Source organism: Armigeres subalbatus, chromosome 3, assembly GCF_024139115.2.
Source record: "Armigeres subalbatus isolate Guangzhou_Male chromosome 3, GZ_Asu_2, whole genome shotgun sequence".
NCBI classification, from domain to species: domain Eukaryota; kingdom Metazoa; phylum Arthropoda; class Insecta; order Diptera; family Culicidae; genus Armigeres; species Armigeres subalbatus.
The window spans coordinates 155,967,415-155,983,252 of record NC_085141.1 but is presented as its reverse complement, the minus strand read 5'-3'; the positions used below and the strand labels follow the sequence as shown (position 1 = coordinate 155,983,252).

At 38.9% G+C, this 15,838-nt stretch overlaps 1 protein-coding gene across 3 annotated transcripts in view; it reads left to right on the top strand.

The window, feature by feature from the left end:
* LOC134225134 (semaphorin-5A) overlaps positions 1 to 15,838 on the top strand; it is a 659,484-nt gene that overhangs the window by 478,468 nt on the left and 165,178 nt on the right. Inside the window, exon 1 of one of the 3 annotated variants that reach the window (XM_062704956.1) lies at positions 8,988 to 9,263. The exons of the other annotated variants lie outside the window; for them this stretch is intronic. Coding sequence (XP_062560940.1) covers positions 9,151 to 9,263 — 113 coding nt within the window. The 5' untranslated portion in view covers positions 8,988 to 9,150. Of the gene's footprint in view, positions 1 to 8,987; positions 9,264 to 15,838 lie in introns of those variants that run through there. 3 annotated transcript variants of the gene reach the window in all.

Genomic DNA, 15,838 nt, shown 5'->3' with positions numbered 1-15,838 from the left:
CAACAGTTCTCTACAGAAGTGATGTAAAGTTTCCTGTACGCCCCGAAGGAATTTAGCCACTATGTTTATCGGCGTCGCGTCGGTCTAGGAGTTTTGCTTTATGGGAACTGGTTTAGAACAGCGGAGTGAGACTTGATTCAAACTGTAGACAAATGACGTCGCGCAAAGCTCTGAGCACAGTCACAAACAACCGTTTGCTGGTTGTCATCGATCATCGGTTGACATGAGCGGTGACGGTGCCGGCGTATCATTGTACTTTAAGACGACGTAGAACTTGCCATTAATGTAAATACGATTTTTCACCATTCCCTCGATTACCGAGTGGCGCCTAGGCCGGTGCAGGAAACGCATGCATGTGGGTCTCCAGCTCAACAACGACCATCGCCACTGAGACCCCCGTGAGATGCCTCGCGGGTACCTCTTACATCCGGACGACGAGACCCACCGCCGTGTTTTAATTCGCAAACAAATAGCTGCCAATATTTCGCCCGGACGGTTCTCGTACTTTTTGCTCTTCGTACACGCCATCCATCGTTACAAACAGCCATTAGTTCTGCGAGTGTCTCAAAGATATTACCTTTGTGTTGTATATACCATAGGGTCCATAAGTCGGCTCCGTTGCTTAATCTTCTGAACCTGAGCAAAAAATTAACCCGATAAATTTCCAATCGAAAGTAAAGATGAGCATAAATGACGCGGACAGGTTTTTTCGCTAATCGTTTTCGGTACTTGCCGCTGAATTCACGGAAAGCGAAAGCAACGTGAATCGATTGATAATGATCTGCATTATCGGCGGCGGCGGCGGGTCGGAATGGACAATTCTTCTCCGGGTGGCGGCGATATATTGATTGCGCCGCAGAATGCTTGTGTTCGACGTGCGCGCACGGTACGATGTTTTATAAGCAACCGATCAATATCGGGGTCATCGAGCGTGTGTATCTCGTCGAACAGCCTTGCCTGCCGCACACGAGCTGGAGGGAAATGATGCGTTGGTTGGGATATCCCATGAAGGAATTATGAATGTTGATGGTCAATTACACGGATGATTGCCCACTGATGAGCAGAGGATACAGGCATATTAAGCGTGGTCATTTGGCTAAAATCTTTGACAAATGGCAGGGTGAAAGTTGTAGCACGTTATTGTTTGGATGACGCGGTTTGATCTATCCTCGAATTGAACTCAGTTGATCGAGTTAAGATGGAACTCCCTTTTAGAAATATTTACCTGGTAAAAACAATTATAATATAGATAATATAGATATATGGAAATGCTAGAATCAGAAGGAAAGTCGTTCGATTTACCCAGGTAACCAATAAGCATTAAAAAAGCACTATAGTAGCATTATACTGGCATTGAATATGCTCCATGCTATGTATAAGCATTTCGAAAACCTGGCTGTTCTAAATAAGCAGTCTCAAAGCAATCAAGAGAGGCATAGTATTATAACAGCATTTTGAATGCACGATGTTGTTTTTCGTTAAGTGCAATGATTAAGTTAAGATTAAGTTTCAATGTTCCTGAAGTGGCGTAATGTTTATGTTGGGCAAAATTATTCCCACTACCATCTCTCTTTTATGGGCCAGCTGCCCACTCATGAGAGTACCATGGTAAGGGCGATGACAACTACAGCGTCGGGTGGCAAGAGCGCAAGTTCGAATCCCGCTCGAAGAAAGTATAAAATTGTGTTCCATTTTAAATATGAAAATACAATAACGATGCAGTTTGAAAAAAATCTATATAAAAAATAATTAGAAAAAAATTCCATTAATTTTTTTTTTCAGTTAGCGAATGTGGTCAGTTGCTCCTGCAAGAACTCGGCATGTTGCTTGTTTTATGAGGCAATAGAGCTTGAGGTCATCGGCATTTGATAGCTTGAAGCACTTCAAGCTAAAGTTGATATCATTCATATACAGAAGGAACATGAATGGTCCAAGGTGCGAGGTGAACCGGCCCAGGGCCGAAAACCTCACTAATAAAGATAATAATAATAATAATAAAAAGAATGATCCAAGATTGCTGCCTTGAGGTACTCCGGAGGTAACTGGGAATGGCGTTGAAATATGACTTTCTATTTTAATGGATATATCGTGACCAGTGATGTAAGACCGTAACCAATGCAGCAAGTTGACTTTGATTCCTAACTTGTCAAACTTTGCTAGGGCGATTTCATGGTTCATCTTATGAAAGGCTGCAGACAAATCCGTATATATTGCATCCACTTGGTGACCTTTTCCAATCGATCGTATGATGAATGATGTAAAACAAGCAAGATTGGTAGATGTTGAACGCTTCGGCATGAAACCTTGTTGGTCAGGTGATATATACTGCTTCAAAGTCTGAGCGAGATACTCCAAAACGATTTTCTCAAATAGTTTGGTAGAGGCACATAAGGCAACAATTGCCCGGTAGTTAGAAACTGTTCGTCTACACCCTTTTTTATAGACCGGAAACACAAAAGAGTCCTTCCAGCATTCGGGAAATACACTGGTAGATAAGGATAGGTTGAATACTACCGCGAACGGAGTAGCCAATGTATATGCGATGCGCATCGTTTCAGTATGTTGTTATGCAATCTGGCCCGCAACCTGTAGATGTTTTCAGATCCTTCAGCGCTGAGATCACCATATCAGGGGTAACGGAAATCCGAAGAGCATGGTTTGTGTTTTGAGGTACATTTTGAAACAGCAGCTTCTACGTCCAATGCATTGAGTGGCTCGTTGGTGAATACACTGCTGAAATGAGACCGGAACAGGTTGGCGATTTCCGATACAGAGTCTGCCTCTAGTTCGCCATTCGTCATAGAAGTCGGGAGGCCTGATTGTAACGTAACGCCAGAAATGTTTAGGGTCCGATCGAAGACGTCTTTGCATCTGAGCTAGATATGCATAATACAACTGATCGTTAAGTCGGGAATACTCTTCGTTGGCTGTTACATAAGCGATTCGCGTTTCATCAGTGCGGTACCTGCTATGCTTTCTGAGTGCTGCCCGTTTCACTCTTTTCAAGCAGCGCAGGTTGAAGTTTGACCATGCTGGTTTTTCAGGTTCACGGGTACGCCTCAATGGTACATATTGATCGACTGCATAGAGCAATATGCTGCACATTGTCGAGGCAGCTCAATTAGCATCTTTGTTGTGAAGAACTGTACTCCAATCGATGTTTTGAAGAAAGTCGTTCATGTCGTCAACATTAGCCTTGCCAAAGTCGTACGAAATGTTGTCCGATAATTCAGTGAAGTACAGCTGAGGTCCAATGTCCAACGTGGTTAGCAAGGGAGGGTGGTGCCTGCAATCTTTCACCAACGTTGCCGGTGCGCGAGTGGTAGACGAATTCCAACACATGTCTTCGCTTAAGGCTACCTTACACCTCGGGAATTTGGTCCGCGGATTTTTTTCGCCATGTATTTTTGCATATGCGATGTTTTCGGGATTTGGGCACGGAAAATCAAAATCCCGGCCCCATTTAAAATGCACGGGGACCAAAATCCGGCGGAAAATTTTCCCGAGGTGTAAGGCAGCCTTAAGAGCCGTTTGCTTAAGTTTTCGATGGGAATCTCTGAATTCCGGTTATTTCTAGTGGATGCTGAAGTCCCTTTCTGCTGCTTCGGTAAACATTTGATAGATGAGCTTCAACTCTTGTTGTTAACTTTATTTAACAGAAATTTTACTCAAGACGAAGTTTCTTCATATTACAAATCATTATCTCTTGGCATCTGTCTGTCCGAGCGACGTTCACCGATGGGTGGTTGCTGTAGAAAGTTTCCACTGAGGTGGCGTCTTCATTGATGTTATACGAAAGCCACTATTTTATACAAAAGAAGGATGATCCGACTATACGAAATAATCTTTCTTCAAAGTACAAAAATCAATCGTAAATAGCGAATTTGATAGCTCGTTGGAGGGAGATGATTAAGTAAATTTGAATGGATGGAATCACTAACAGCAACCAAGCTACCACGCCAAACCCGATGCCACCGAAACAGTCCATTTTCGCAATTAACTCTTTCTTTCCATAAAATGTTGGTCCTGAGAAGAACCAATTTTATTTCCCCAATGCGCCTTTCCAATAACTAACTGCATCCAAAATCTTGTCGGCACCTTGCGTTGAAACTGTCCGACCGCCACTTGATGATTTTTCGCTAAGCCTCCAAAATTTGAAATAAATTTTCAGCATTGCCACACTGCCACCCACTCCTTCGTGCTGCTGTGTCCGCTCCGCTGCATCGAATATCGAACCGCTCTCTGTGGAATCCCGATCAAAATGGCTCGCGCGCGCTGAACAGCAGCTTTCTTGTATTTAATAAATTAGGCCCGTTAGCCCCGCCCCTTTGTGATCTGATATGGGTGTAAATATAATGTGCATTCATAACGATTAATGAAGGGGTGGGGCTAATGGAATTACTTCATTAGATATAAGAAAGCTGCTTTTGGGCGCGTGCGAGTCATTTTGATCGAAATTTCGCAGACAACGGACGGTTCGGAGGATGACAAATTCCAAGAATCCTATGAAATTTTCTCGCTAGATTCTGAATTTGGTCATGAGGTGTTGTTTATCTAAGATGCGTATTGTTGCAAGGAATGACAACAGAAACCCGACTCAAGACGAAGTTTCTTCATATTACAAATCATTATCTTTCGGCATCTGTCTGTCCGAGCGACGTTCACCGATAGTCTTCATTTATTTTATACAAAAGCCACCATTTTATGCAAAAGAAGGTTGATCCGACTATCCGAAATAATCTTTCTTCAAAGTGCAAAACTCAATCGTAAATAGCGAATTTGATAGCACGTCGGAGGGAGATGATGCAGTAAATTTGAATGGATGGAATACTGGATACTTTTGGATTTTTTTTTCTTTTGCATCTGGGAACCCAACGTTGAGTAATCTCATGTTTACAAAAAAATTACCTAACTTTTGATTAGTTTCTATTCAAAATTAAGTACCGTGGGCCCCCGATAATTTGAACGGTACCTCATTCAAATTAACGGGGTTCATTTTTAATTTGAACTTCTGGTTACTCTATTTGCATCAGAAGAACTGGTTTCTGGCTGCTCTCTTGGCTGGTTTGTTTTGATTCTGCATTCCGTTTCACGATGTTCCATTTTTCTTTTCTCGATTCCTCGTGTTAAATGACGTTTGAACCATTTTTAATTTGAACCATGTTCAAACGAACGGGGTTCAAATTAAAAAGTGTTCAGATTAAAAGCGGTCATATTACCGGGGGTCCACGGTATATATTTGACTCAGTGGCGTAGCCAGAAAATTGGTCTGGGGGGGGGGGTTTCTTAACTTTTTTTTTTTAATTTCATCTAAAAATTTTGTCTCTGGGGGGAGTATGTCAACCCCCCCCGTGGCTATGCCACTGATTTCACTTAATATTAAGTTAATTTTACTTGATTTCAAGGAAAATTTTACTTGATTTGATTTACCGATTTGAGTGAAAAGTACCTAATATTAGGAACTTTTTCCTAACCGTGTAGTTTTGACAAAAATCATGCACGGAAGAAAAAAGTACCCAGCGTTGAGTTTTTTTACCTTACTTTTGAGTTATTTTTTCTCTTCTCTTTCATCCACTCTTCCTTCTGTTGCCAAAAACAAAAGGTCGACGACGTCGACGAGTTGCGCAAAGAGGATCTTCTTACACTTATTCTGAATGATCTTCTTGTTATTCTGTTTGCAACTTTCATTTTTGTTCAACCCTTAAAGTAACTTCACGAGAGTGTTCACTGTTAAAGCTATTTTTAATTCGATATCCAAGTCACCCACAGAGTGCAAACACGTGAGTTTCTTGTTGCTACTTTATTGGGGGGTGTATTGAAGTTTTTTGAAGCTGATTCTAGAACAAATCTAATACATTTCAATTAATGCGTTTTAATTCGCCATAATAATCATTAAGCGATAACAATACTGTCGTGACCGATTCAACCACCGCTCCTAATCGGAGCGATTGCCGCTACCTCCGAACGACAATCAAAGTAGAGAGCAGTTCTACCCGCTCTCTGACTTGATTGTCATCGGGAACTGCTTCCTCCGGCGGCATTTCGACCAGCAGGGGGCGGTGCCACCCGCTTACCCGCTGCCTACTACTGCCACCGGGAACACGGACCTATTCCTATAGGTCCACCGCTGCTCGGACCTACTCCTGTAGGTCCTGGTCCAGGAATGGGCACTACGCTACGGTAGTCTCCGCCCAGCTGCAGGTCTCACCGTTGATGCGCCTAAACACATCGGCCAAAAATTCCAATTGTCTCTACCATTTTACTCATATCTATAGACATATGAGACATGGTCCGGTAGTGATGGGTTAACACTCCATTCGTGCCATTCATACCTTGTTGCCATATTTTACCATGAATGCCTTCACGTTCATTAGGTGTAATATAATTGCCTACTTTTTGGCGAATTGCCAGCAATATGCACTGAGCTTTCAAAGCTTGCTTACATCACATGTTAAAGAATTTGTGATATGCAAGGATTTATAATAAGTGCCTTGTACTTCTTTTTAAGCTTTTTCAGTACATTTAAATACTTGTTCGACTTTAATTTATTTTATTTATTTTTAACTTAATCGCTATCACCACAAATACTTCCGACTTACCAACAAGCATTTGTTTACTTTGCTCGATAGGTAGACGGTTTGACAGTTCAATAGGTAGATTTGGCTTCACTCTTTGCGTAACTCTATATATAATAGACTCTGGTCGACGAAACAATCTATAACGAAGCCAATAATTCAATACGGGAAGCGAATTTTAAGTTTATTGCTTGAACTCAAAATTGAGTGAATTAAACCTCCAGTTGGGTAAATAAATTTTCCGGTAGGTACTTTTTTAACATGGGAGTAAAGGCAAACTACTTCGACCCCATTTACTCAATTTTGGCTTCCTGTAGGGATGTTCGAGGTTGGGTGATTTGAATTCACTATTGCCCAGCAAACAAAATGTGAGTCGTGAGGCATTCGTTAGGCACTAGTGAGTGGCTGAAAATTGAGAAAAAAAAACAAACGTTTGATCGAAGCGTTTGAGCCTTGTTGATATTGTTTTTATTATTTCTCCACCGATGCCCCAGACCTTAGTACTTGCGAGAAAACACATGTCGTCGCGTCGGCGAAATCATTATCTTTTTAAAATTAAGTTCTCGTGTACAAACTATTATTCAAACAGTCGCGAATTGTGTCGGAAAAGTATGTTCAAACGCGAGTTCAATGCGTGCCGATAATAATAATTAGCTCGAAATAGTCGGGTTCGTGGTCGCGACTTGCAACAAAAGACTGGCAATCGTCGTCGTTGAAAAGTAGTTTTTTCCAGTCTCGCGCTTCAGCTTCAAAGAACCAGCGAATCAGCCCACTTCAACACCAAGGAACGGTCAACTAAAAATTGATTAAAATCCCTCTCATAACTTTCGCTGGCTGCGCCTCAGATTTTATGTATTTAATATATGCAAAGCCAAGTGCAAAGCGATGTGCGCGTGTGGTGAGGTTTCAAACATCCGCAAACTAAATCCGGTCGATTTTCCGCGAAAGTGTCCAGTGAAAGTGGATTCCGTCGGGAGAATTGTAAAAACGAGGTGAAAATTTTCTTTAATTGATCGGGGTTTGTTTTTCGATAAAAAAAAGTGCTTTGTTGGGGAAGTTTTTGCCGGAGAAAATGTTATGGTGCTTCCACGAATGATCACGTCTCCGCATAAAGTAGATTCCGTCCGGAAATTGGTAGAAAACGTAGTGAAAATTTTCTTACACTGATCCTTGCACTGATCGGTGTTTCTTTTGCAATGAAAAAGTGCTGGATTAGAGGAGTTTGGGTAGTTTATTTCTCCCGTGTGGGAATCAAAGAGAAAACTATCCAAATTTGGGTATTTTTTTTGTGATAGGCCTTTTTATGTGACATTGCCGAGACTGAACTTGTTTAAAATCGCTGATCAGACCGTGCAAATCCGAAGCTATTTTATAGAATACTTTCAAGAGGCCTACACTTATTACGTAAGCAATTTTTCTGGGTTTTTCGACCGCCCCTCCTCCCATGTAAGATTTTTTCCATACAAAAGATTTTTTATTTATATGGCGCGTAAGATATTGACAGACCCCCCCTCACCCTATTAGTGCTTACGTAATATGTGTACGGCCTCCAATGAATTGCCTGCTTTGAGCGTGCTTACAGTGGCACACTAGGTAACTTCCTGAAATCAGTATGGCGAAAGGCATCTAAGGTTCGATTTCTCAAAATTAAGCCCTCAGTACACTGTTTGTCATGATGACAAATATTTGTCAAGTTTATCCGGATATCTATGAGACTGGCCAGAAATCGAGATGGATATCAGGCTGACTTGACAAATATTTGTCATTATGACAAACAGTGTACTGATAGCTTTAATCGAAAAAATATTTGGCAGACGTAGTAGCGGACACCATCCGTCATAACCGGTACAAAATAGTTTTTCATGAAAAGTTCCTAATTTTGATAAAACCCGCGTTAGATGTCTTTCGCCATACAAATTTCTGGCGGTTAACTCATGCTGGCTATTCGCGCATATACGATTAGCGCCTAGATGTGGAAGCGGTATGTGGAAAATCAGCCACTGCCAATAACGGCAAAATCAGCTGATTCGTGAAAAGGCCTATTAATATAGAGCTTGCTGACGTTTGATCTCCTTTCTCTTGTACGCGCACAAAACGGATAGGATTTGTTTTCATAGGGAAACGCTTCGGAAGCGTTTCCCGATGAAAACAAATCCTATCCCCTTCGTGCGCGTGCAAGAGAAAGATGATTAACGTCAGCAAGCCTTATTCTAATCAGTGCGTAAATTGATCTCCAATTTTAGGTTGGTTTATCTGTCCGTGCATCAAGATTCTAAATTGATTACGAGTTACGACTCACTTTTGAGTAGATTCAAATGAGCGTAGCAGTTAATCTACCGATTTTTACTAGTAGAGCTACCGATTATTAAAATATTATCTGGCCACCCTGCGGCTGAGTGAGTGTTGTGGAGAGTTGTTCGACCATGCAGATGCAGCGTCATCGAGCGTTTTAGCGTCATTAGCGTGTTTAAAATATTTTTATATAGAATTCAGAAACAAAACAGAAAATAATTAGTCCGTTCTTCCAAAAATAAAATTTTTATTGTGATTTAACCAATGTGATTGGAGTGGCAATATGAACTTCTCGTGTACTATTTGTACGGATATTTTTGAATCATCCGTTGATATCCATGTTGCGCCTTGTGGTCATGCATTCCATTACGCTTGCATTCTTCAGTGGCTGGAGCGGTAAGTTTTAAATTCACATCAAAACAGATTGCAATTTTAGCGAATTTATTTTGTAAACAAAAATTTTATGGATTCCGTATAGCATGCAAGAGTTTTTCTTCAAAACTGATTCCCTGATATGATAAAGATGGTGGCTGGCCACATCAAGACAAAATTTTCAAAACGACTTATCTGCTTTTGTAAACAAAGATTCAAACGACGATTTGACGAATCTGATAGCTCTCCCACGCAAACCAACACCATTAACAGGAAGCGGAAACCTTCACCTACCTATTGATGGTGTTGGTTTGCGTAGAAGAGTTATTAGATTCGTCAAACCGTCGATTGAATCTTTGTTTACAAAAGCAGATAAGTCGTTTTGAAAATTTTGTCTTGACATGATTACTTCCGGTCTTTTACACGGTAGCATACAAGTACCCATTAATGGGTATTTTCGAACCCATTTTAAACAAAAGATAGATTACCAATATTTTTGTTCAATAGTATTTAGGCAAACCTAAAGTAATGTTCGCAGTATTATCATATGATATTTATATGGCATTATGTTAACGATACTCTATTCAATGTATTTATTCAAACTGAGGTTTTGCTGAATAAGGGAGCGTCCAAAAAGTACGTAACGCTTACTGGGGGGAGGGGGGTTGAGCGAAGTGTAACGATCCATTCAACAATTTTAGATGTTTCATACAAAAAGTGTGACATAGGGGTGGAGGTTGAAAATGAGCAATTTTTGCGTTACGTAATTAATGGATCTTCCCTACGCGGATAACCTCGTAAACTCATTAAAGGGTAAATTTTCACCCATTTTGGGGAATAAGTGGATCTTTTCATTTTATGAGTAAACCACGTTTTACTCATAAATGAGTAAACGCAATATATGTCAAAAAATGTTGCATTTTTACCTATTTATAAAAACTGGTTTTTGTTGAAAATGGGTAAAAAACTCTCATTTTTGCGAATGGAGCTAGAATGGAAAATAATAAAAATGGGATTTCTTGCAGTTTTAAAGAATAGTCGAGTACAACAAATAAAGTGTTCAAGCTTATTTATTTATTTCATACGTTCTTTTAACATGGGTTTATAAATACAATGTTTTTTTAAGTCCAGGATCCAGGCATCCCTCGTCGTGGTTTGGTTGAAGGTGCACTTCCATCTTTTTCAATCCTGATAAATCAAAAAACATAATAGAGATTATTGATATTCAGTTAAAAAATATTTGAATTACTTACGTTTAAACTTGTATATATTGTTCGTGGTTCCCATGTATAGTTAGATCACAAAGATCCTTTAAATTTGTGCACCGCCGCAAAACGGCACTAGCAGCTAAATTTGATCCGAAAACTTACAAGACTTTTTTCACCCATTTATGTGTTTACAAATAAACGTTTTTAAAGTCGGTCAACATTCTCAAAATGGGTGTTTTTTCACCCACTTCAAGTTGTCAAATTTTCCACATTTTCTGACAGCTCAATACAAGATCCAATAATGGTTAAATTTTTACTCATTAATGAGTTTACGAAGTTATCCGTGTAAGGCCAATAAATATCCATATTTTTACCAAAATGGGCTAGGAGAACTGGATACACTAATAAAAATCCACACATTTTTAATGGCAAAAATCTAAAGAAATTTCCAAATAAATTTTATGTGTGCGTTAATAACCACCCGCTATAGGAGAATCCACATAAAGGTTATTAGGTAATAATGGTTATGTGTGTTTCCACATATATGCTATGCGAATTCACATAGCCGTTATGTGGTAAATGCTATAGTCAAAATATATGTGTGCCACACATAATGGATATGATTGGATTTTTGTCAGTGTAGGGTAATCATACCCTTAGTGGAGGTAGCACCAATAGTGGAGGTAGTGGGGTTTAAATGAGATTTATCATACAGTCAGTATTGACCCGATTTTGTCTACACCCGATTTTATCACGTTTTCGACCAGATTTTGTCACGTTTTCGACCCGGTTTTGTCACCCCACATTTTTTGAAAATTTTAGTCCTTCTTTTTGTTTTCTTAAATAATACTGCAAACAACGTTGATTTCCATGAAATAACTTTCACCTCTAGTAGTTCATTATGAATGACTTCTGAGTACCTGGGAAGGATTCTATAAGCATTTTCGACAAGAAAAAACTGGTACCGTTCACGCATTTTGCCTTTCCAATGCATTTGTGAAATGGAATGAAAAATTTAAAATATTTTTTTTACCGATTTTGTCACATACCCTGTTTTATCACCCCAAAATTCACCAGGGGGTGATAAAATCGGGATATTACTGTATTTATGCACTTTACGATGGTTTCAGTTGATGGCATCGTGCTTTAAATATCCTGTTAAATGCAACTTATCTTAAGATTTCGCTTAATAAACTATTGAAAACAATGATTTTCCTTAACAAAATTGACTCCCTTGCACCTATAGTGGTGCAACTGTACCAATAGTGGCGAGTCTCATAAGAAACCAATGGATAGCACCACTATGGGAACCAAAATTTTTTTTTACCGCCACTAAAGGAACAGTGTACCCATAGTGGTGCAAGCAATATTTGGTAATTGTTGATGTTAAATGACATCTATCTCATTTTTGTTAGCAAATTTATTAGTTTATCTGTTGACTAGGATAATAAAGCAGTAAATTCCTCATAATTATCAATTTTTAAAAAATATTTTCTTTTGTGGATCTACTAATACCTCCACTATTGGTACCGTTACCCTATATGCTGTCATCAGAGAAAAAGTAGAATCACTAAAATTTAATACGGCAAGGTATAGCCAACGGAATTCAAAATAATTTTAAAAATTACAAGCTGATTTGTTTTTAAAAATTATTTATTGCACGAGATTAGAAATTCAATACATCAAAAATAGTACATTTTCCGGGTTCAATTCGAGAAAAACATTTTTTATCACGAACAATCAAATAAATATCTACAATGTAGATAATCAAAAGTCTAACCCGCTGCTCAAAATTATTCTCAAATACAAATCATTTTGTAATTTTTATAATTATTTAAAGAATTTCATCACATATCACGCTGTAAAATAGGTTTGAAACGAATATAATTGTTGTTTATTTCAACCAGTAATCTGGATTTGAATCAAGGATTTTGGATTTCATAAATATTTTTCTCATATATATTTTCTCAAACATAAAATTACACTTATATTTTTTATTAGGGGAACAGACGGCTTTGGCAGGTTTTGTTCTATTAGGGTCTCACCGATATTTCTCACCAACACGAACGCAGGTTCGTGGTTGCAAACAATCCCATTTGATTTTGGCGTGACAGCTGCTCGTGGTTGCAAACAAACCGAGTAAAAGTGTGAGTGAAACGTGCGTGTACGTACACGATCGCTGAAAGCCTAATTATTGGCGGGGGGGTTTTTGTCGACCGAATTTTATGAAATTTGGTCACAATATTCTTTGATATGCAAAGAATGTTTGGGCCAAATTTGAGCATAATCAGTCATAAAAAACCCCCTGCCAATAATAGAACAAAACCTGCCAAAGCCGTCATTGCCCTTATATTATTCCAGAAAACAACAACAAATCGAAATAATTTGTAGTTAGAGGTGTGCGCCGGTCCGATATTCGGCGGCGGCGGCGTTTGTCAGAATTTTGACCGGCGGCGGCGGCGTTTTCGGCGTCACGCCGAAAGCCATTTTACCCGGCGGCGGCGGCGGCGTGAATCGGCGTGGCGATTTTTTTCATTACGTTTTTCTAAGATTTTTTTTGCATTTTTTCGGCATATTTTTAAAGATTTTTTTTATTTTCGCATGAAAAATCTAGAGGAAAACCAAAATTTGGAAAATATTTTCGGATTGTTTGAAGTTTCGAGAAATCTTTGGAATTACCAAGAGAAGCTCTTTTGAATTCCCAAATAAAATTGTTTGGAATTTCAGCAAAAAATTTGTTACAATTTACATGAGAAACTTCAGAATTTTTACAAAAAAAAGTTCTTTTACTTCTACAGGAAAAACTTCGGAAATTTATGAAAAGGTCTTGTTGAGTTTCTATTGAGTATTCTTCCAAATTTGTACAGAACATTATTGATAATTGTAGTAGAGTGCGGCTGGTTGAATGGGTGTTTTACCGTTGGCTTTCTCAATCTAGAATAATAAAGACGGCTTGTTTGGCATGGCCAACGATAAAACAGTTAATTCTTAAGAATTTCCGCGGGAAACTCTAAGGAGTTTTCGAGAAAAAATCTCTGGAATGTTCAGGAGAAATTCTCCGTAAGTGTTATTAATTAAGGACTGGAAAAATTGTTGCATTAAGGATCTGGCCCATAGACTGAAAAAGCAAGATCCTTGATGCGTTCTCCGTAAGTTTAACGGAAACTTCTTTAGAATTTCCGCGGAGGATTGTTCAAAACGATTCAACGAAAAATTGTTCAAAATTCTTGGAATTCTACGGGAAATTCTTTGTACAGTAGACGTTCGATAACTGCCAGTCATTTAACTGCAATGCTTTTAACTGTATTTCGAAAGATACTTCAGTTTTGCAGTTATCGAACAGCTGAGCTTCAAAACTATGTCAAAGTCGATGATCACTGCATAGCGGAGAATAATCAGATGCACTTCTATTTTGACGACGTCTGACAATTGTTTGACGTCTAGAATGCGTCATGTTACAGTTATCGAACGACTAGTGTATTGTCCGTAAGAAATTCTTGGGAAATTCCATTGGCCGAAAGCCGTATGTCCGAACTGGTAGTTTGGCCGAAAAAGTCGTTGTCCCTAACAGGTCGTTTTGCCGAATAGGTCATCAACCCAAAAATGCCGATTGGCCGATATGGTCGTTTGACAGAATCGGTCACTTGTCCGAAAATATCGTTTAGGCCAACAGGTCTTATGGCCAAATGCCAATAACTGAATGGGTAATTTAGTCCATAATATCCATCCGTTTGGCCTAATGACATTTACGTTGAAAAGTGTTTGGTAGGAATGGTAATTTGGCCAGAAAATGCCCTTTCTGCAAAACAACCTTTCCGGCCGACCAGCATTTTCTGTCAAATGACCAATTCGGATAAACGTCTTCTTTGGCAAAATGACCAATTCAGCCGAACGACACTTTTTAAAGAAGGTTGCAGAAAGGACATTTAAGGGCCAAATGACTCTTTCTGACAAATGCCATTTTTTACCAAATGGCATTTTTGGTCAAATGATGTATATTCGGTCAAACGACTTTTTCACCCGAACGGCATTTTCAGCTAAATGACCTGTTAGGTTAAACAACTTTTTACAAGTCCGTCCAAATTTTCCTTTTGGCTGTACATCGCTTTCGGTCAAACCAGTTTTGATCTGTTAACAGTTTCTGTTTTGCTAAATGGTACCTGGCTAGATGTCTTTTGGCCTAAAGTCTAGTATTGACCTAAAAATAGAGAGGCACGAAATTTTGTTCAATGGTCAATTGTCAAAAAGACCATTTCTCCAAACAAGTGGCCATTTCTGACCATATTACCCGTTCAGTACGAGGTTCAGTCATTGAAATTTGGCCGTATGACCCCGTTTGGCCAAATGACATTTTTGGCCAAATGACCCATTCTGTCAAAAAACTATTTCTGCTAAATGGCATTTTTGGGCAACGATGGTTTCGGCCAGACGACCTGCTAGGCCAAACGGCTTTTTCGGCCAAATTACCAGCTCAGCCGTCTGTCACTTTCGGTCTTATTGGAATGGAGTGAAACTTACCAAGAATTTTTAATCGAAAGTAGAAAGAATTTTCGAAGAAACCAGAAACAATCTTCAAAAACTCCGAGCATTTTTCCGATGTTTTAAAGTTGGCTATGCCTTCTCCCTGCGAAAAAAAAATCACTCTAATAAAGAATAAGAAACTAACCGGCTTGATTAATTTAGATTGGGGAAGTCAACGTTAAAGCATCTCTTTCACTAGTCAAAATTTTCTGTGTGAATTTTAAAGAATACTCAACAGAGACTCAATAGGAACTTTCCGTGAATATTCCGAATATTTTCCAGTAGACATTTGGAACAACTTCCCGTAAAAACTCTGTATAGATTCTCATGTAAATCCCAAACAATTTGCCTTGGTAATTACAAAGAGTTCTCGAAACGTGAAAGTAGTTCCCGTGGAAAATCTGAAGATAATTTTCAAATGAATACTCTGGAAAAATTTGAAGAATTTCTGAGGAAGTACATCAATTATTTTAAGTGAAATTCAAAAGATTCTCCCGTTATTGTCGTGAAATTATCCTAAATGACCAATTCAGCCGAACGACACTTTCGACCGAATGTCCATTTTGACCAAATTGCCCTTTCTACCAAACGACTATTTCAGCCGAAGGACAAGTTCTCGATTTTTTTTAGCCAAAGGAACTGTTCGACCAAATAAGATTCTCGGCCAAATATCTGTAGGCTACATATCCTATCAAAGTCTGAAAACATAATGAGAGCATATAGAAATTTTTAATTTTGACAACAAAATGATTCACAATTTGTTTTCAAATATGTATAAATCATCATGATTGATTATATATTTTGATCTCATGTTGCTGTAGATTACTAAATTGAATGATATGACATCAAACTGTGTACTTATTCTGCTAT